Genomic DNA, 20,547 nt, shown 5'->3' with positions numbered 1-20,547 from the left:
CTGGAGAGATGAGTCTTCAATAAAGACTTAAAGGTTGAGACCGAGTCTACGTCTCTCACATGGGTAGGCAGACCATTCCATAAAAATGGAGCTATATAGGAGAAAGCCCTGCCTCCAGCTGTTTGCTCAGAAATTCTAGGGACAGTTAGGAGGCCTGCGTCTTGTGACCGTTGCGTACCTGTAGGTATGTACGACAGGACCATGTGTTATCACTGTGTTATCACTGTGCTTTTAACCATTTAAAAACACAACACAGTTCAAATGGGAGTTTACTGTATTGCAAAGGTGATATTGAATTGTGTTTAGTTGTCAAATTCCTGTTTCTCTACAAATGAATGTATAGTTTTTATATAGTTGTCTAATTTTGGTGGGGCATATTAATCTGTCTTAATGATACTCCTGAATCCCTATTATCATTAAATAGGTTTTACTTCCACTTGCTTTCACACTATTGCTTACACCTATCAAAGTTGTTTCGAATCTACACACGTGCGTAGGGAGGAGGGGTTTGGGTTTCTTCTGGACGGGGCCTAACTACACAATGTTGGTTGCATCCATGGCCCAATAAGCACATCCCTTAGAAATAGAACTCATTGGGACATTGATGCTGGTGGCCTGTGTTCAAAACCTGCAAGGGGAGTCTCCCTACTCCCTCACATTCTTGCCATTTTGAATTGCATTTATCAGAAATGTTGATTGTCTGAATGTACATTTCATTAGAACACTGTAAATATTATCTACGCGTCTTTGTACATTTCCATTATGTGTATAGATTTCTCTTTCACGCATTTCTGGATCTTTCGCTACCAGCTTTGTGCATTTGTGGACGACCACCAGATGCTTTTTCAGGTTGGATGTGGTGTTTCTGGACGAAGAGATCAATGCTGCCTTTGCAGAGATTGCATTTGACTAAAATGTTTTTCTCTTCTTCTCGATTAACAAAAAATAATGGGAGCATTTCCACTGAGAAAAGGTTAAGCAGGGTAAGAACACAGTTGCCATCTTTTTTAGATTTTCAGCTTTAAGTTAGCCTACAGCATGAATAAAACTAGCATGAGACAAGGCTTTAAAAAATATATATAACAAGTCGGTAGAGATGTGCACCTGAAAGTAATATATTGGTTACTTGAAAAAGTAACTGTAATAATATTACAACATTTGAGACAGTAATTAATTCATTATTCCATTACTCATAAGGTAATATATACATACAGTCAGTGGTGTAAAGTACCTGTTAAACTCTGAGTGGTTGTTTTGGGCCCAGTACAGGGTCTGAGTTTGGGGGATTGAAAATCCGTTCAGCCATTGTGGCACGGTGACTCACTACCCAAACCAGATGCATCTGATTTCAAGTGGCCAAGAAAAGTCATGTGATCTCCATCTAGTGGACGAAGTGGGAATCAGACAGACGATAGGTAGAGACCTCAACTTTCTCCTCATGTGTATAATTAGTTAAGTTATGATTTATTGTTATTAAATGTTATATTCCATTGTTATTTAATTTTATTCGTTTTATTCCATTCCAATATTATATTCCAATAAAATAAAATAAATGAATTAAAAACAACAATTGAAAACCTTTTGCTCCTGAATGTCATTTTAAAGACTGCTTTAAAATCTTGCATTATTCCAATAATATTTAGTGTAATTGTCATAATGGACTGTACGGAAAAGGAACAACAAAGAAGAACAAAGAAAATGTATGTACAGGTGCGATAAAAAAGAGGGACTTTACATCAAGTCTCCTCATACAGTGCCTTGCGAAAGTATTCGGCCCCCTTGAACTTTGCAACCTTTTGCCACATTTCAGGCTACAAACATAAAGATATAAAATTGTATTTTTTTGTGAAGAATCAACAACAAGTGGGACACAATCATGAAGTGGAATGACATTTATTGGATATTCCAAACTTTTTTAACAAATCAAAAACTGAACAATTGGGCGTGCAAAATTATTCAGACCCCTTAAGTTAATACTTTGTAGCGCCACCTTTTGCTGCGATTACAGCTGTAAGTCGTTTGGTTGTATGTCTCTATCAGTTTTGCACATCGAGAGACTGAAATTTTTTCCCATTCCTCCTTGCAAAACAGCTCAAGCTCAGTGAGGTTGGATGGAGAGCATTTGTGAACAGCAGTTTTCAGTTCTTTCCACAGATTCTCGATTGGATTCAGGTCTGGACTTTGACTTGGCCATTCTAACACCTGGATATGTTTATTTTTTAACCATTTCATTGTAGATTTTGCTTTATGTTTTGGATCATTGTCTTGTTGGAAGACAAATCTCCGTCCCAGTCTCAGGTCTTTTGCAGACTCCATCAGGTTTTCTTCCAGAATGGTCCTGTATTTGGCTCCATCCATCTTCCCATCAATTTTAACCATCTTTCCTGTCCCTGCTGAAGAAAAGCAAGCCCAAACCATGATGCTGCCACCACCATGTTTGACAGTGGGTATGGTGTGTTCAGGGTGATGAGCTGTGTTGCTTTTACGCCAAACATAACGTTTTGCATTGTTGCCAAAAAGTTCAATTTTGGTTTCATCTAACCAGAGCACCTTCTTCCACGTTTGGTGTGTCTCCCAGGTGGCTTGTGGCAAACTTTAAACAACACTTTTTATGGATATCTTTAAGAAATGGCTTTCTTCTTGCCACTCTTCCATAAAGGCCAGATTTGTGCAATGTACAACTGATTGTTGTCCTATGGACAGAGTCTCCCACCTCAGCTGTAGATCTCTGCAGTTCTTCCAGAGTGATCATGGGCCTCTTGGCTGCATCTCTGATCAGTCTTCTCCTTGTATGAGCTGAAAGTTTAGAGGGACGGCCAGGTCTTGGTAGATTTGCAATGGTCTGATACTCCTTCCATTTCAATATTATCGCTTGCACAGTGCTCCTTGGGATGTTTAAAGCTTGGGAAATCTTTTTGTATCCAAATCCGCTTTAAACTTCTTCACAACAGTATCTCGGACCTGCCTGGTGTGTTCCTTGTTCTTCATGATGCTCTCTGCGCTTTTAATGGACCTCTGAGACTATCACAGTGCAGGTGCATTTATACGGAGACTTGATTACACACAGGTGGATTGTATTTATCATCATTCGTCATTTAGGTCAACATTGGATCATTCAGAGATCCTCACTGAACTTCTGGAGAGAGTGTCCTGCACTGAAAGTAAAGGGGCTGAATAATTTTGCATGCCCAATTTTTCAGTTTTTGATTTGTTAAAAACATTTGAAATATCCAATAAATGTCGTTCCACTTCATGATTGTGTCCCACTTGTTGTTGATTCTTCACAAAAAAATACAATTTTATATCTTTATGTTTGTAGCCTGAAATGTGGCAAAAGGTTGCAAAGTTCAAGGGGGCCGAATACTTTCGCAAGGCACTGTAGTGCGGATACTAATAGTGACATGTGCAACACCATTACCCCCATATAATTAAACTAGACTTAGCAACTAGACTTAGCTTTTAAGTATTACATACTAAATAATTTCTAAATAAAACTGATTAAATTGATTTTAACACACTTCTGGGAAACCGTATGCCATAATCCTCTACCGGGGAAAATGGTCCCCGCGTACTTACCCCGGTACTTAAAAAAAAAAACTTTTCTAAAAACAACATTTCATGAAAGTGTAAAAAAAAGTGTGAAGTGCAGCCATTTATTTCCCTTTATAGTGTATTCGCCTAAGCGTGACCTTCCTCCACATACCATTTCCCCCCCAAACATTGCTTTTTTGTGTCAGCAATTAGACATTGTTCTCAGGGGGAGCTAGTTACCCCCTAGTAAATCAAAACAATAACATTGCTGAATACAACAGGTGTAGTAGACTTTACGGTGAAATGCTTACTTACAAGCCCTTAACCAACAATGAAGTTTTCAGAAAATAATGTTAGGAAAATATTTACAAAAAAAAAAATGAAGCAAAAAGTCTGTGTGGTCATTTTATGAATTTTCTTTTGCATTTTTCTGGGGGACGGCACACTGAAAGAGGTTACAGAAGATGGAAATGCAAAAAGTGTCCCACTTCTTCCGAATTAACGGGCAAAAAAAAGCGAACGAGCAAATAAATGAGGACATGGGCTCTGTTTTGAAATACATCCTTTTTTGTTAGGCCTTGGCCTATATGAGAGCAGTTCCACACTTTTGAAACTCAAATTGTGTGGAGTTGTGTATTTTATTCTGTTATATTCCATTATATTAATTCTTAAATAGGCCCAACGTATGTTGACTGTGATCAGGGCAGGGTAATGTAGTCTAACATGCTGACCAGACCGGACACGTCACGTACGTTGCTAAATAAACATACACATACATGTTATTCAGTCATTCCCCCCAACTGCTGCTAGCATCTGCGTGGCCAGGCGCTAAAATAGAACTTGGTTCTATTTGTGACGCTCAACCGGCTGCAAGTCCTGCCTCTCAAATCTCCTCATTGGTTTTTAGGAATATATACCCTTGTGGGTGATTGAAAGATGAGCTGACGTCCACACTTCAGTCGGTTGTAGTAATGCACCTTAAAGTTAGTTGCCAATTGCCATATAAAGTCAAAAGAAGAAAAAGAAGCCTGAAGGAAGGAGGAGAGATGATGAGAAACAAATTTGGTTTACCGTTTTATCTGTGGATTAATTGCGGGAGTAGAGGACCTTGTGCATTTCAGGTAAAATAACAAACCAATGTTTATATCCCAGGACAAATTATCTAGTAACAACAAGCTAGCTAGCTAAATTGCCAAAAATGTTTAATGCTTTTCAACCTGTCCTCAAATGAATAGAATCGGTTCAGTCTTTGTTTTGATATTTCAACCTGTGTTTCCTGATCTTGTCTGGTGTGGGGGTACAAAATCAACATGAGCGCAAAGGCAGCAAGCGGTTTGGTTAGCGAGTAAGTGTGTATCCTGCCAGACCCAGTAAGTCTCATTTACGTATTTGTGATTATTTGTGACGAATATGTAATTAGTTTTTATCTTGTTATGTCTGTCACTGATAGTCACTCAATTAGCCATGTCAGCTAACAACTGTTAGATTTGTAGTTAGTCTAGCCAGCTATCTAAACTTGTCGTAATCATGACTGAATACCAACCGGGCACACAGGGCATGTGACCAAGGGCCTTGACCTCCAGGGGGCCCACATTGATTTTGTTGGTCATTCTTACTCAGATCATATCAACATGACATAAATCAGTAGAATGGCAGGAAATTAGCAATACAACTGCAAAAGGTTTCTATCCACTGTCAAGAGGGAGGCCACTAAAATGTTTTGCCACGAGGTGGTAAAAACTTTTAAGTGCACTACTTTTGACCAGAGCCCTATAGGCGGCAGGTAGCCTAGTGGTTAAGAGCACTAGGTGAATAATCTGTTGATGTGCCCTTGATCAAGGCACTTAACTTTAATTGCTCCCAAAAGCATTGTGAATATCTGATGAATTCCTGGTGGTACTGATTTACCTCAAGAACGGGAAAAAGGAAGGATGCACTTTTAAAGAATTCAAACATTGCCCTAGGCTGGAGTTGTGTCTGGAAGGGGCCAGTGTAATGGCACTGAAGAGCAGTTCCTAAACCCGCCACCGGTAGTCACTAGACATCAAAATACGACAGGGTATTTATTTACCCAGCAATTGAAATAGATATTTTTACATACTACCGGTGAGAGAAGGGAGAGGTTCTCTGTCGGCCTTTGTCAGCTGAGAGAGGGAGAGACCACCACTCAATATGCCCAGTAACAATTAGCCCCAACCAAAGAAGCGGTTCAACGCTTCAACTTGCTTAAACTACATACTTCCGTCTGCATGTCTGATGTCAGGATATGCCATCCATTAACTGATACCTCAGAATGCTATCTGGAAAAGGAGACCCTGCTCTTTCTCTTTTGTGGTACCCCTTGGCACGGCTAGGTCAAATACACACAAATCCACACCCCCTTATCAGCTGTGGTATTCCATGATCCTAATAGCCCCTAAACAGTCAACGGGCTGTAACTCAGTCGTCTGTCATACTGATTTTAGCCTTTGTGCAAAGAACAGCATATACTGTGTGTGTGTGTGTGTGTGTGTGTGTGTGTGTGTGTGTGTGTGTGTGTGTGTGTGTGTGTGTGTGTGTGTGTGTGTGTGTGTGTGTGTGTGTGTGTGTGTGTGTGTGTGTTCCTGCTGTCACTTTCCACCTGGCTTCCTGGCTTTAGGTCTGAAGTGTGATATATGACCCGCCACTTATATTCACCTAAATGACACACTGTAAGAGGCTATTCTCCTGGATGATTCAGGGACCCTCTCCCCTCCAGCTAGATTCTTCATAGCACTCTCACTCTTATGGTATGGGCTGGCTAAAATTGTGTAGTATTAGGTGCCACTGTGGCTACAGCCTCTTCTGTAGCAAAGTACTCAACACTGATCCTGTAACAAGACCCGGCTTGTTTTATAAAACTGTCAAGCCAATAGCTGTTCAAAGGATGACCGAAGGTGACCAGCGATCTAGATAAACAGAAAAGCAGACATATGACTTTCCTCACATTTCTAGGATGTGCCATAACAACACGTGGGCTGGAAAGTGGAGAAAACAGACATGTTTGGGGATGTTTACTAACAGTAGAACACTGTATACAGTTAGTCACTGCCTTATCAGGGGCTACTCCTCTCTTTACCACTCTCTACTTTAAGACACACATCTGGCATTTCATGACATAATCATTCCTCTGACTCCACAACTCTGGCGCCCCAGATTCAGGCCTGTACAGTCACTCATCTATATTCCCCAGGATGCCTCAGTGACAGACTGCACTGGTGGGCCTGTGGGTTTTTACTGCTACAGCAACCCCCAGTGTTCACCGCTGCTCTCAAACCCCCTTTGTGTGACTGCTAAGGCATACATATGAGGAGGGGCCCACCAGTGTGTGTGAGAAAGAGAGAGAGGGTGTGTATCATGTATGTGAATGTGTTTATCTACTGTATGTGCTATACAGATGTGATTGAGTATGTGTGCGTTTGTGAGTTTGTGAAGCATGTGTCTGACCGACGGAGGAAGGGTAGGGGGGTCTTCCTCAGACACACAACCAGCCCACCAGACCAGATGGTCAGGAACTGCATGGCCTAATTGTTAGACTTGGCTCGGGTCCCAGACCAATCCTGCAGAGGAGAACGTGTTCTCATTCCAAGCCAACATGACATTGGCACACCCTGCCTGCTTGTTTTTATAGTAATAATTCGGGAGGTGCTTGTACTTGTCCTGTTACACACAATTGTGTAATGAAAATGCATATTTTTTTTGCATATCCCAACTATCTCCTGAGACAACTGCAGGGAGTGGGGTCACAGGCAGGGTCACCATGGTGCAATTAGAGTTAAGAACCTTGCTCAAGGGCACAGCAACAGATAGATATATATATACATTTTTTATCTTATCAGCAGCGGTATGTGAACCAGCAACCTTTTGGTTACTAGCCTAATGCCTAACCTCTAGGCTACCTGCCGTCTCTGTGGAAAGGTGACAGTGCAGAGCCGAAGCAATGCACACGTCCCAGGTTTCCATCCTGTCCAAGTGTTTGTCTGGCAATAGTGTGTGTTTGTTTGGATGTGGTGTATGGGTGAGATGTGCCAGACATGACACGGTGCTCCTTCGTTTCTCCATGAGCTATGGGACGCCTGAGGGCTTGTCTTTTCCTGTGTTCCCGTGTAGATGGAAGATAGTGGTGTGTGTGTCTGTCTGGCTAGCAGACTGGCAGGCAGGCAGATGTTTTCACAGAAAGATGGGCTGTACAAACAGACACCACCAGGCTTGCAAAAATAGTCCTTCTGAGCCTTCTCACTCTCCGGCATGAAACAGATCTCTGCTCCCCTGGACTGTTGACAAGACAGTCAACCACAGTCATCTTCAGTAAACACACTGATGTTCCAGGACCACTGTAAGGACCACCAGATGTTGGGGGAGGTGTGTGTGCATGTGTTGGGGGGGGGGGTCTTTCTGTCATAATACACAAATGCAAATGTGGAAAAGCAGCCATGCCTCACTGACACCAGCTCCGAACTAGTGTGGTCCAAGAGGTGAGCATTTGGGCTGAGCTGAATTAGTGTTTTATGTAGCCTAGCACTTAACTCTTTAATTGGGAATGAGGGCGAAGACCAATGACCTGAGAAACCTGGATCAGTGTTTAAATGGACGACGGTGTGTGTGTGTTTGTGTGTGTGTGCTACCTTTTCCAGGCACCATCAGCCAACCATAAATCAGCCTGCCTGAACCTCGGAGTGATGTCATCTCCTGAAGGAGTGTTTTTCCAGTCTGCAGAATCCATCCCTTGGAGCCATCTTAAAACTAGGCACACACACACACACACACACACACACACACACACACACACACACACACACACACACACACACACACACACACACACACACACACACACACACACACACACACACACACACACACACACACACACACACACACACACACACACACACACACACACATCTCTCCCTCACACATTCACACACACACCTCTCCCTGACACATACATGTGCTAATCTCCTGAACAGATCTTCACCTGCTGTTATCAGTATTAGAGCAAACTGGAAAAGCCAACAGGAGAGCTGCAATAGAAAAACACGTGGGAGAAGATTGGATCCAATGTTTCTTGACTCTAGTGATATTGCAGAGTTTGGCAGCCAGGGGTTGGTGATACAGGATCCAGTTTCAGTATTAGTTTACTGGCTCGCTCTAACCCAAATAATACACTCTGTGTCTGATAACTGATCATCTGACAACACAAGCCTCCTGGCAGGGGATCACGCTTGGACAGGGGACGTGTGTTTGCACATCAACTGAATTCCTTTTATAAAAGCTTCACACTAGTTTGAATAACTGAGACACTTCCAAACTATTTTGGTAATCTCATCCTTTCTTCAATTCTCACACCTCAAAACACAAGATTTCCCACAAAGAGCAACATCTCCTTTAGACATTCCTTCAGATTGGAGATGAGAGGTTATGTACTGTACTGTAGATGGACGTGTCCCCTTTGGGGCTGCAGAAGGGAGAGGTTCTCTGTCTGTGTTTTATGGAGCCTCCCCTTCCTCCCCTGGCTGAGCCTATTAGGCCATTTCAGGCGTAGGAAAGGAGAGCTTTATTAGGAGCTCTACCTGGAAGGCAGGAGATTATTCCTGGTGCAGACCGAGCCCTGTTGGAGTCTGCAGAGGAATGCAGGTCAAGTCAGTCACAGTCACGCCTCAGACAAGATTAGGTTTGTTTTCAACGGCGACAATTACTTCAGGGGATTAGGTGCCCTCCCCCTTTCCTACCTCCCACCACCGCTACATCTTTCCCTCCTCTTCATCACCTCTATCGCTCAGTGAATGATCTTATCTAATGTCGGAACTCTCCCCCTCGTTGAAAACGGACCCATTTTGCAGTTCGGTTTACAGGATATATTCTGTTTAGGCAATTAGGGCTAATAGACGAGGGAAAAACAGTTGGCATTTTCATATGGCTGAAAATCCTGAGGGAGGCAGGGGGAAGGAATCAGATGGAGCACTCTCCCTGGGTTCCAGTTTCAGACGTAAATCTAATTACTATAACTTTAACATTAGGAGTGACAAAGCAGGAAATGTAATCAAGGCCTGAAGTGGAAAAAAAGTAATGTACAGTACATTGCCATATAATGCTAACAAGTGCTCCTCTCCCCCGAGTCTCATCTCATCCACTTACTGTGCAAAAGCAGACCCACTGACATAAACCGACATAGTTACTGTATACCTATACTCAGTGGTGTAAAAAGAAGTTTTTTGGGGGGTATTTGTACTTTACTTTAAAAAAAAAGAAAACTTTTACTTCACTACATTCCTAAAGAAAATAATGTACTTTTTACTCCATACATTTTCCCTGACACCCAAAAGTAATTGGTACATTTTGAATGCTTAGCAGGAAAGAGAAATGGTTAATGCAGTGCCTTCAGAAAGTATTCATACCCCTTGACCTACTCCGCATTTTGTTGTGTTACAGCCTGAATTAAAAAATAATGAAATAAATGTTTTTTTCTCACCTATCTACACACAATACCCAATAATGACAACGTGAAAACATGTTATTAGAAATTTGGGGAAATTTAGTGAAACTGAAATATCTAAATACCTAATTTACATAAGTATTCACACCCCTAAATCAATACTTTGTAGAAACACCCTGGCCAGCGATTACAGCTATGAGTGTTTTTGGGAAAGTATCTAAGAGCTTTTAACACTTGGATTGTGCAACATTCGCCCAACAATGTTTTCCAATTCTTCAAGCTCTGTCAAATTGGTTGTTGGTCATGACTAGACAACCATTTTCAGGTGTTGCCATAGATTTTCAAGCAGATTTAAGTCAAAACTGTAAATCGGCAACCCAGCAACATTCACTGTCTTCTTGGTATGCAACTCCAGTGTAGATTTGGCCTTGTGTTTTAGGTTATTGTCCTGCTGAATGGTGAATTAATCTCCCAGTGTCTAGTGGTAAGCAAACTGAACTTGGTTTTCCTCTAGGATTTTGCCTGTGATTTGCTCCATTCCGTTTATTTTTTTTTATCCTGAACAACTCCCCAGTCTTTAACGATTACAAGCATAACCATAACACGATGCAGCCACCACTACAGTAATGTGTTGTATTAGATTTGTCCCAAACATAACACGTTGTATTCAGGACAAAAAAGTGAATTGCTTTGCCATATTCTTGCAGTATTACTTTAGTGCCTTGTTGCTACCAGGATGTATATGTTTTCAAGTATTTTTAATTAGGTTAGTTTTGTGGAGTAACTACAATGTAGTTGATCCATCCTCAGTGTTCTCCTGTCACAGCCATTAAACTCCCTTAGTGGTTTCCTTCCTCTATGTCAACTGAGTAAGGGAAGGACAGCTGATACTTTGCTGTGACCGAGTGTATTGATACACCATCAAAAGTGTAATTAATAACTTCACCATACCCTAAGGAATATTCAATGTCTGCTTTGGACATTAGACCAGTGGAAATCTGTTCTTCGGTCTGATGAGTCCAAATTTGAGATTTTTGGTTCCAACTGCCTTGTCTTTGTTAGGAGCAGAGTAGGTGAAGAGTAGGTGAACGGATGATCTCAGCATGTGTGGTTCTCACGGAGGAGCTGTGATGGCGTGGGGGTGCTTTGCCCTTGACACTGACAGTGATTTATTCAGAATTCAAGGCACACTTCACCAGCATGGCTACCACAGCATTCTGCAGTAATATGCCATCCCATCTGGTTTGGGCTTAGTGGGATATTCATTTGTTTTTCAACAGGACAATGACCCAACACACCTCCAGGCTGTATAAGGGCTATTTGACCAAGAAGGAGAGTGATGGAGTGTTGCACCAGATGACCTGGCCTCCACAATCACCTGACCTTAACCCCATTGAGATGGTTTGGGATGAGTTGGACCACAGAGTGAAGGAAAAGCTGCCAACAAATGCTCAGCATATGTGGGAACTCCTTCAACACTGTTGGAAAAGCATTCCTCGTGAAGCTGGTTGAGAGAATGCCAAGAGTGTGCAAAGCTGTCATCAAGGCATAGGTTGGCTATGTTGAAGAATCTCAAATATAAAATATATTTTGATTTAACTTTTTTGCTTACTACATGATTCCATATGTGTGATTTCATAGTTTTGATGTCTTCAGTATTATTCTACAATGTAGAAGACAGTAAAAATAAAGAAAAACTCTTGAATGAGTAGGTGTGTCCAAACTTTTGACTGGTACTGTATATATTTTTTGTTGCCTGTTTTGCATGTTTTTTTGGCATTGATATGCATCCCATATCAGTTTGCAAACAATTTAAAAATATGTATAATTGAGTTAATAAAGCTGCATACAAACATGGTCTCTTTTTTTGCTTTTTTGAGTAAGGCAGTTCAAAATGCAGGTGTTTCAGCCTAGCTCAGTACTTTCTGTGGTGGTGGGGCAGAAAATACGGAGCGTAGGGGTTGGTAATGTTCTCTAGTTGCGCCGTGATTGGCTCAGTGTTTTGTCACTTATGGGGAAACTCAGTCGCCACAAAATCTACAGGTAGAGCTCGAAGATTCAAGCCCCTTGGGTGCTGCCATAGACTTACATTAGAAGTGCCCATACAAAAATGCTCAAGGTCATTGGCTACAGATAAAATGATGTCAAATCACATTATATCTACCGTAGCTTTGATTGGATTGATCATGTCAACACCATACCTTCAGAATCTTAGCTAGCATTATAAATCCAGAGAATGGCAAAATTTGATGACAAAGTTGGATGATAAAATTTGACCACAAGAAGGGCAGCCACACCACCGTCCTGTTCAAGTGAGCACAGCACAACAGTCCAAAAATCATGTAATAGGCCAAGGAGATATGTATACTGTAGCTAAGAAAGTAATACAATGTGTATGTGGTGTAGTAAGCTATTAGTAGCTTGTGCCTCACCCTAATAATTTGGTCCCTTTCCCCTCATAACTTAGCCTACTGTTCTGTCTTGGTGGTGCACATGTAGCCTATAGCCTGTTTTAGAGAAATGTCATTGAATATTGTAAGAGGTTTCATTGTCTGCTTATACCCCCACTTTATTTATCCTACGGTTCTGACTTGGTGTACAGGGAGAACACTGTAAGAATGGCCCATATTATGAATTCTGTCACTGGACTTTTCAAAAGTGCTGAACAAATAGTGAGATATTGACTACATCCGTCTGAGCTAGCTCAATGAATGTCTTAATCGAAATTACGGATTGCCTCTTATCTGCTCATCGTTCCCTTATGCCATAGTTTGAACACCTCAATTGTCAGTAGAAACGACATTTGTTTAAGTAAGTCAGCCATATCAGCTATGTTTTTTTAAAAGGGAGTAAATGAGGCTGAATGAATTGTTTCGCTGCCAGACAAGGCTCCGCTGATAGCCAAGTGTAGCGGTGGTAAGGATTCACTGTAATGGTTCTCCTCTTCTTCTGTTGAGGAGTATGAAATATCGGACCAATGCGCAGCGTGGTAAGTGTCCATAATACATTTATTAAACTGAACACCACAATACAAAGTAAACAAAAAGAACAACCGAAACAGTTCCGCCTGGTAACTAATACAAAGACAGAAAACAACTACCCACAAATCATAGTGGGAAAAAAGGCTGCCTAAGTATGGTTCTCAATCAGAGACAACGATAAACAGCTGCCTCTGATTGGGAACCATACCAGGCCAAACACAGAAATACAAACATAGAATGCCCACTTCCAACTCACGCCCTGACCAAACTTAAACAGTGTCATAAAAAAGGAACTAAGGTCAGGATGTGACATTCACTCCATGGTGCTGAAAGGAAAGCTCTGCTGTTTGGGACAGCTTTCTGTAGGCCCTAACAGTTTGTGAGCACCATTTTTCACCGTTATAGTGCAATTAATATATTGTTTAGTGGTGTGTAGTGGCTTTGTGGCATGCATCTAAAAACAAATTGGGGTTTTGCCCCACCAAGATTTACATGCTAAAATTGTCAATGAACTCAAAACATTTCAGCGTTTCATTTTTAATACATTTCTACATATTTAAAAAAAAAAATCCACTTTGATATTATGGGTTATTGTGTGTCAGCCAGAATAAAATATCAAAATTTCATACACTTTTAATTCAGGCTGTAACAAAACATCATTTGGAAAAAGTAAAGGGGTATGAATACTTTGTGAAAGCATGATATCAAGAGAACATGCCTGATTATCTGGTTGACTCACTAAACACAAATGCTCTGAGATGTCTGAGTGTTGGGAGTGTGCCCCTGGCTATCCGTAAATAAAATGGTGCCGTCTGGTAGGTTAATATAAGGAATTTGATATGATTCATACTTTAGCTTTTTTTAAGTATATTTGAGCAATTACATGTACTTTTGATATTTAAGTACAGTGCATTTGGAAAGTATAATAGCTGTGCAGCGACACTCTTCATGCAACCTGACTGAGCTTGAGAGGATTTGCAGAGAATGGGAGAAACTCCCCAAATACAGATGTGCCAAGCTTGTGACGTCATACCCACGAAAACTCCAGGCTGTAATTGCTGCCAAAGGTGCTTCAACAAAGTAACAAAGTACTGAGTAAAGGGTGTGAATACTTATTTAAATGTGATATTTCAGTTTTTTATTTTTTACTACATTTGCAAAAATAAAAAACTGTTTTTTCTCTGTCATTATGGGGTATTGTGTGTAGATTGATGAGGGAAAAACAATTTCATCCATTTTAGAATAAGGCTGTAAAGTAACAAAATGCGGAAAAAGTCAAGGGGTCTGAATACTTTTCGAATGTACTGTATATTTAAAACCAAATACTTTTAGACTTTTACTGAAGTAGTATTTACTGTTGTCATTTTCTATTAAGGTATCTTTACTTTCACTCAAGTATGACAATTGGGTACTTTTTGCACCACTGCCTATACTGTACCTACATGTACATACTTCAGAAGGGTTGCGTGCAATTTTGAAAAAGGCTTCCACTGGATGACAAACCAATCATATACCCCACTTCTTTGAAGCTTACAGCAGGACCCAGAGTTCTCCCTTTCATCTTGTCAGAAAATTGAATTGACGTTCCAGGGGAGAGGGAGGAAACACCCCACCTTGGCCAGAGAGAATGCAACACAGAAACAGTCTTCCAAATGAAATTCCAGGTCTTGACTAAGAAAGTAGAGTGGAGACGGTGGAGACCAGGGTCTGTGCAGCTGCATGCTGGGGAGGGTCTGTAGGTCTGTCTGTCTGCTTCACACTGTCTGCCTATGTCTGGACTGGAGCAGGACCTGGAACACCTACAGCACTTCTCTTACATAATCATACCCCGTCCACCCTCTTGCTTCCCTCCAAAATCAACACTGGGCTTTCGCTCAACGCTTAGTGGCCAGGAGAGAGGCTTCAGTGCAAGCAAGGAGTAGGGGAGATACCTGAAAGACTAGACTATGGAGTGAAATGGGAGAGAAAGACTACACCCCCCATCCTCCCTCCAACATGCCCTCTAGGGTTCTCCCTATCTGATGACTACCTCTGAGGACGTCACCCCAGGCCGGCTGTGGAGTGGTGTTTCCATGTTGTTATGGTGATAATAGCTTTTCCTGACTGGGAAGAGGGGGCCTTTTATCCGGCCCACCACTGGAAACCTCATTTCCACCTCCAATTTCCTTCCTTACATTCCTCCCTCCAGTCTCCATGGCTGCATGAGGAGCTTCCACCAGAGGTATGACAAGGATGAGACCCTCTGACAAGCAGCCAGGAATAGAGAGAAAGAAGGAGGAATGGAAAGAGAGAGAAAAAAAGAGATGGACAATTGGAGAAGGAGAGAGAGAAAGACGGGGAGTGAGAGGAATGAGAGAAAGAGGGGTCACCCGGTTCAGACAAGCCTCAGCGAATAGGCCAGAAGTGGACACCAAGCAGACTGCTGCATGTCAAGACAGGAGCTTGTTTGATTAATACTCCGTCATGGTTCAGCATCATGGAGAACTTTTCATTCATTCACTACTTTCTCATTATGAATAAATTGTAATCCCAATGTACACTACCATTCAAAGGTTTGGGGTCACTTAGAAATGCCCTTTAAAATAACATAAAATTGATCAGAAATAATGTACGGTGTAGACATTGTTAATGTTGTATATGACTATTGTAGCTGGAAACGGAAGGTTTTTAATGGAATATCTACATAGGCATACAGAGGCCCATTATCAGCAACCATCACTCCTGTGTTCCAATGGCACATTGTGTTAGCTAATCCAAGTTTATCATTTTAAAAGGCTAATTAATCATTAGAAAATCATTTTACAATTATGTTAGCACAGCTGAAACCTGCTGTGCCGATTAAAGAAGGAATAAATCTGGCCTTCTTTAGACTAGTTGAGTATCTGGAGCATCAGCATTTGTGAGTTCGATGACAGGCTCAAAATGGCCAGAAACAAATAACTTTCTTCTGAAACTCATCAGTCTATTCTTGTTCTGAGAAATGAAGGCTATTCCATGTGAGAAATTGGCAAGAAACTGAAGATCTCGTACAACGCTGTGTACTACTCCCTTCACAGAACAGCGCAAACTGGCTCTAACCAGAATAGAAAGAGGAGTGGGAGGCGCCTGTGCACAACAGACACTGGACAGAGGAAGATTGGCAGAAAGTGTTATGGACAGACAAATCTAAGTTTGAGGTGTTCGGATCACAAAGAAGAACATTTGTGAGACGCAGAAAAAATGAAAATATGCTGGAGGAGTGCTAGTCGCCATCTGTCAAGCATGGTGGAGGCAATGTGATGGTCCGGGGGTGCTTTGACGGTGGTAAAGTGGGAGATTTGTACAGGGTAAAATGGATCTTGAAGAAGGAAGGCTGTCACTCCATTTTGCAACGCCATGCCATACCCTGTGGACGGCGCTTAATTGGAGCCAAATTCCTCCTACAACAGGACAATGACCCAAAGCACATGTCCAAACTACACAATAACTATTTATGGAAGAAGCAGTCAGCTGGTATTCTGTCTATAATAGAGTGGCCAGCACAGTCACTGGACCTCAATTCTATTGAGCTTGACCGTAAGAAGTGCCTATCAAGCCAATCCAACTTGTGGGAGATACTTCAGGAAACATGGGGTGAAATATCTCCAGATAACCTCAACATATTGACAACTAGAATGCCAAAAGTCTGCAATTGCTGCAAATGGAGGATTCTTTGACGAAAGCAAAGTTTGAAGGACACAATTATTATTTTAATTAAAAATCATTATCTATAACCTTGTCAATGTCTTGACTAAATTTCCTATTCATGTTGCAACTCATTTCATGTATGTTTTCATGGAAAACAAGGACACTTCTAAGTGACCCCAAACCTTTGAACAGTAATGTAGGACTATTTGTTCCAGGGTTTCAGAACCCTGGAAGGTTAAAGGTTGAAGGTAATCCAGGGACAGACTGCTGAAGACATAATCCTGAGACAATGTCTGGGATATCTTTGTAAGAGCAACAATAAACAATAAACCATTGCATCAGACATCCTACTTGAAAATAAAAGTCCTTTCAAGTGAACACTTCGGTTGAAAAGATCCCGTTTTTTTTTTTTACCCGAGGTACATCTGAGACAGACTTTTCCTCACAAAAACATTCAAAAAGCACTCATGGCATGATGATGATGCATAACATTACTAATGTTTGATGATCAATGGAAGGAGACATTCAGTAAACAACAGCTGTCTCCTGTTTGGTTAACAAAGCTTTCTGATGCTTGTTGGTCTGTTTACAACACTCATTTCACATCCTGAAAACAACACATCTGTGCACCACACAAAGGGCTTTTACAATGAGGATGTGACTAAATCTATAATTACATCAGGTATCAAAAGACATTGTTCGTTCCCACACAAGAGTAAAGCTGGTCAGGGAAAACAACTGTCCCTATAGATGAGGTAACCAAAGACGTTGATAGGTCCCAAAAGAGAACAATTCTATCATTCTACAGACCAATCTAGAGAGAAATGAAATGAAGCACAGCCATTCTCCAACTAGTAAACCCACAGAACATCTGGGTCTGTTTAACTCCACAATGCCACAACACAGTTCCCACAGACAGATTTCCCTTAGTCACACAGGGGATATGGTTTCCATGACAACAAGTATTCATTAAACATTACTTACTTTTGATCTCCATTCAAGTCTAAAATCCATATCACAACAGACCACGAGGAATGGCTGTACACAGTAGAACAGTACAGGATTGCTAGCATTGGGGAAAATCTGGGTTAGGTCACATCTGTTTTGAGACATACAACTCGAGTATCAATCTTCTTTACATGAGGCAGTATTGTACACGTTTACCCATACGGAGATGGTTTGGAAACATATCTAAAGGGAGAAGCAGCATCCACTCGGGAAATAACAGGCCAGAAACAAACATTGTGGTTGTGTATTTCAAATGTGGCCTATTTTTTTATTATTATTGTAGAGAGGCATACATTACAGTGCAAACAATTCTTTGGCAAACTTACAATACAATTGTCAGATAGGTATCCACTTTGACCACTGACGTTGGGACAGTGTAGGCAAAGCATGTTCAGTCTTGCAGAGCAGTGCATTCTGGGGACAGTGGTGGGTTTGGGGAACAAAAGAGAGACCACTAAGATGAGGGGTTAGAATGAAAATAAAAAAGGGGGGAGCCAAACCCTGGGAGTCCATGCACACACACACACACACACACACACACACACACACACACACACACACACACACACACACACACACACACACACACACACACACACACACACACACACACACACACTGTATAGACACACACTGGAGCAGGAGTAAAAACAAAGGTACCCAAAGGAAATGACAGGGAGGAGGAAAGAAAAGGTTAAAACACTGAAGGAGATGAAACTGTTTAGGTCTACAACACAAAAGCAGGAAATATCCATGTGGTTTGATACCAATGTGCCAACATTGCTATGAGGCTCCACCACCATCACATGATTGCTTTGACATTCTTGGAGAAACCCCAAACACCTCCAGCATACTGTACATACTGTATCTGATTTCTGGGACATTCTGAGCACATCACCATGACAACACAAAGATAATGCAGAAGATAACTATGAATCACTGTTTGAGCAGAGTGGACCAGCACAAGGGGCTGAGTGACTGGTATTTGGGCCTGTATGTGTGTGTGTCTGTCAACGGGACACACTCTGTTGGCTGATTACTAACAATAGACAGCCTCCAGAAATAAAGCAGCGCCAGATATTTGATTGGCATCCTCTCCCGTTCCCCCTCCCCTCCCATCTGGCTTCCATTAGATCGGAGTGTGGGTCAGAGAGGTCAAAGTCTGCTCCTCGCACACCCGGCCAAATGACGTCACCTCCATCTCCATCGTCTCCCAGGAACCTAAGAGATGAGAGCCAGGCGAGGTTTATCACCCGCGTTAACACTAAAGAGACGCTCCGAGGAGCTGCCAGAAAAAACGGATGATTGGTCACACACACACACTCTCCAGCACACAGAGGAGAATGGTTACAACATCATATTGACTGAGTGCTTGGGAATGGGACAGGAATGCATGTAAGTGAGTGTCCTTCTGTAAACTGGAGCTGAAAAGCTGTGGATTGGGTTATGAGAGCACCAGATAGTTAAAGTAAAGTGGTATGGCTGCAGTCCGACAATGTCTACGTTTGAATATGGGTTAATGCTGGACAGAGGGGTAGAGGGGTCAACTACGGGTAAGACTGAGAAACTGCTGTTTGCAGTAGGCACTGAGGGAGTAGGCGAACTGAAAAAGTCGGGACAAAAACTACTACATCTCTATAGTGGTAACAAATGGCTTTTCACTGCTTTTGCAACATGGGAGTGTGAAAAAAGCATTACATCTTGAGAGATAAAAATGCATTATGCATTCCAGTAAGAAGTGGTTCGGCCAAAAGAGAACATCCCGCCTCAAACCCAACCCCAAGCCCCAGTTCCAACCAACCTCCCTCAATTTGATAAAAGTGTTGACATGGCCTTGGGGAGATAACATATCTAAATACCAGATGTTATTCAGTTCACCAACAGTTGCCATTGGAGACAGATGTGATAACAAGGTAATAATCAGTAGACATCTTTGCATTACAAAAGTTTTTGTAGGGCTTCACATTATCTTCATATGTAAGCAGGTGATACAAAAGGGAGAAATACATACCGGTATTTAGAATATGTTATAGAGCACCATAAACATTTTGTAAAAGCAGAAGTCATTTTGTACATAAAATGTATTTCGAGCAAATAAAAAAATGTTATCTCAAATGCAATTTTTTTTAAAGATGAGAAGGCACATAATGAGTGTATATGTTGCTTTGCATATTGTTAAAAAACAAACAAAACAAAAACAATACTTTGAAGTTTTTAGTGACTAAATCGTTAAGATAAAGGGGACAAATAGCACCAGTTTTTTTTCCGGCATCTCTAACCTGAGAAAGCTTTGTGAGACAACATGGCCGACCTACTTCCCCTTCCTGCGCGGCTGCAGTGACATTCCCTCCTCTTCACACCACACATTTGTTTCAGGCGTTTTGTGGGGCCTTCAAATGCAGTGGTGGGGTAACACTCTCTGAGGCCCTGTTTGGGAGGCCCCGGGCCAGGAAGAGGGGTTGTCCATCTGTCCATCCATCCATTTATTCATTCGTTCCAGAAGGAAGCAGATTAATAGTGACTGCTCTCCCGTTGCCAGTGGATTTGAAACCAAGCCTCCAGCAGTTAGTTGGCCATGGAGACATGACAATCAAAATCAATCAAAAAAAATAATAATGATTTTTGTAAAAATAAAAAAACAAATAGAAAACGAGGCAATTGAGTGCAGGTGGCTGTAAAGTAAGCACACCTTCAGGGTCTCTCCCTCTGTGTGTATACACGGTGGCCCCTGAGACGTTATACATGCTGGTGGCTACCCGGTGCCTGTTTCCCTGTCTGGGTATGGCTGTTGCTGGCCGCTCCCTCTCCCTGGTTGTGGCACACGGGGCAGCATGCTCCTTTTAGCTTCACAGGCCTCTGGCACTCCACCGGCGGACACGACTCCACCAAACACGTCACCTGGGCACC

General features: G+C 41.8%; 1 protein-coding gene and 1 pseudogene across 3 annotated transcripts in view; one reads left to right on the top strand and one right to left on the bottom strand.

Annotated features, from left to right (window-relative positions):
* The window catches only part of LOC135527200 (C-C chemokine receptor type 7-like), a 27,026-nt pseudogene extending 8,154 nt beyond the window's left edge, over positions 1-18,872 (top strand).
* Positions 17,875-20,547, bottom strand: part of LOC135526014 (peroxidasin-like) — a 97,685-nt gene continuing 95,012 nt past the window's right edge. For all 3 annotated transcript variants that reach the window (XM_064954033.1, XM_064954034.1, XM_064954035.1), the window contains one exon: positions 17,875-20,547. In XM_064954033.1, coding sequence (XP_064810105.1) covers positions 20,377-20,547 — 171 coding nt within the window. In that variant the 3' untranslated portion in view covers positions 17,875-20,376.

Source organism: Oncorhynchus masou, chromosome 32 (genome assembly GCF_036934945.1).
Source record: "Oncorhynchus masou masou isolate Uvic2021 chromosome 32, UVic_Omas_1.1, whole genome shotgun sequence".
Taxonomy (NCBI): Eukaryota; Metazoa; Chordata; class Actinopteri; order Salmoniformes; family Salmonidae; genus Oncorhynchus; species Oncorhynchus masou.
This window is presented reverse-complemented; position numbering and strand designations above follow the sequence as displayed.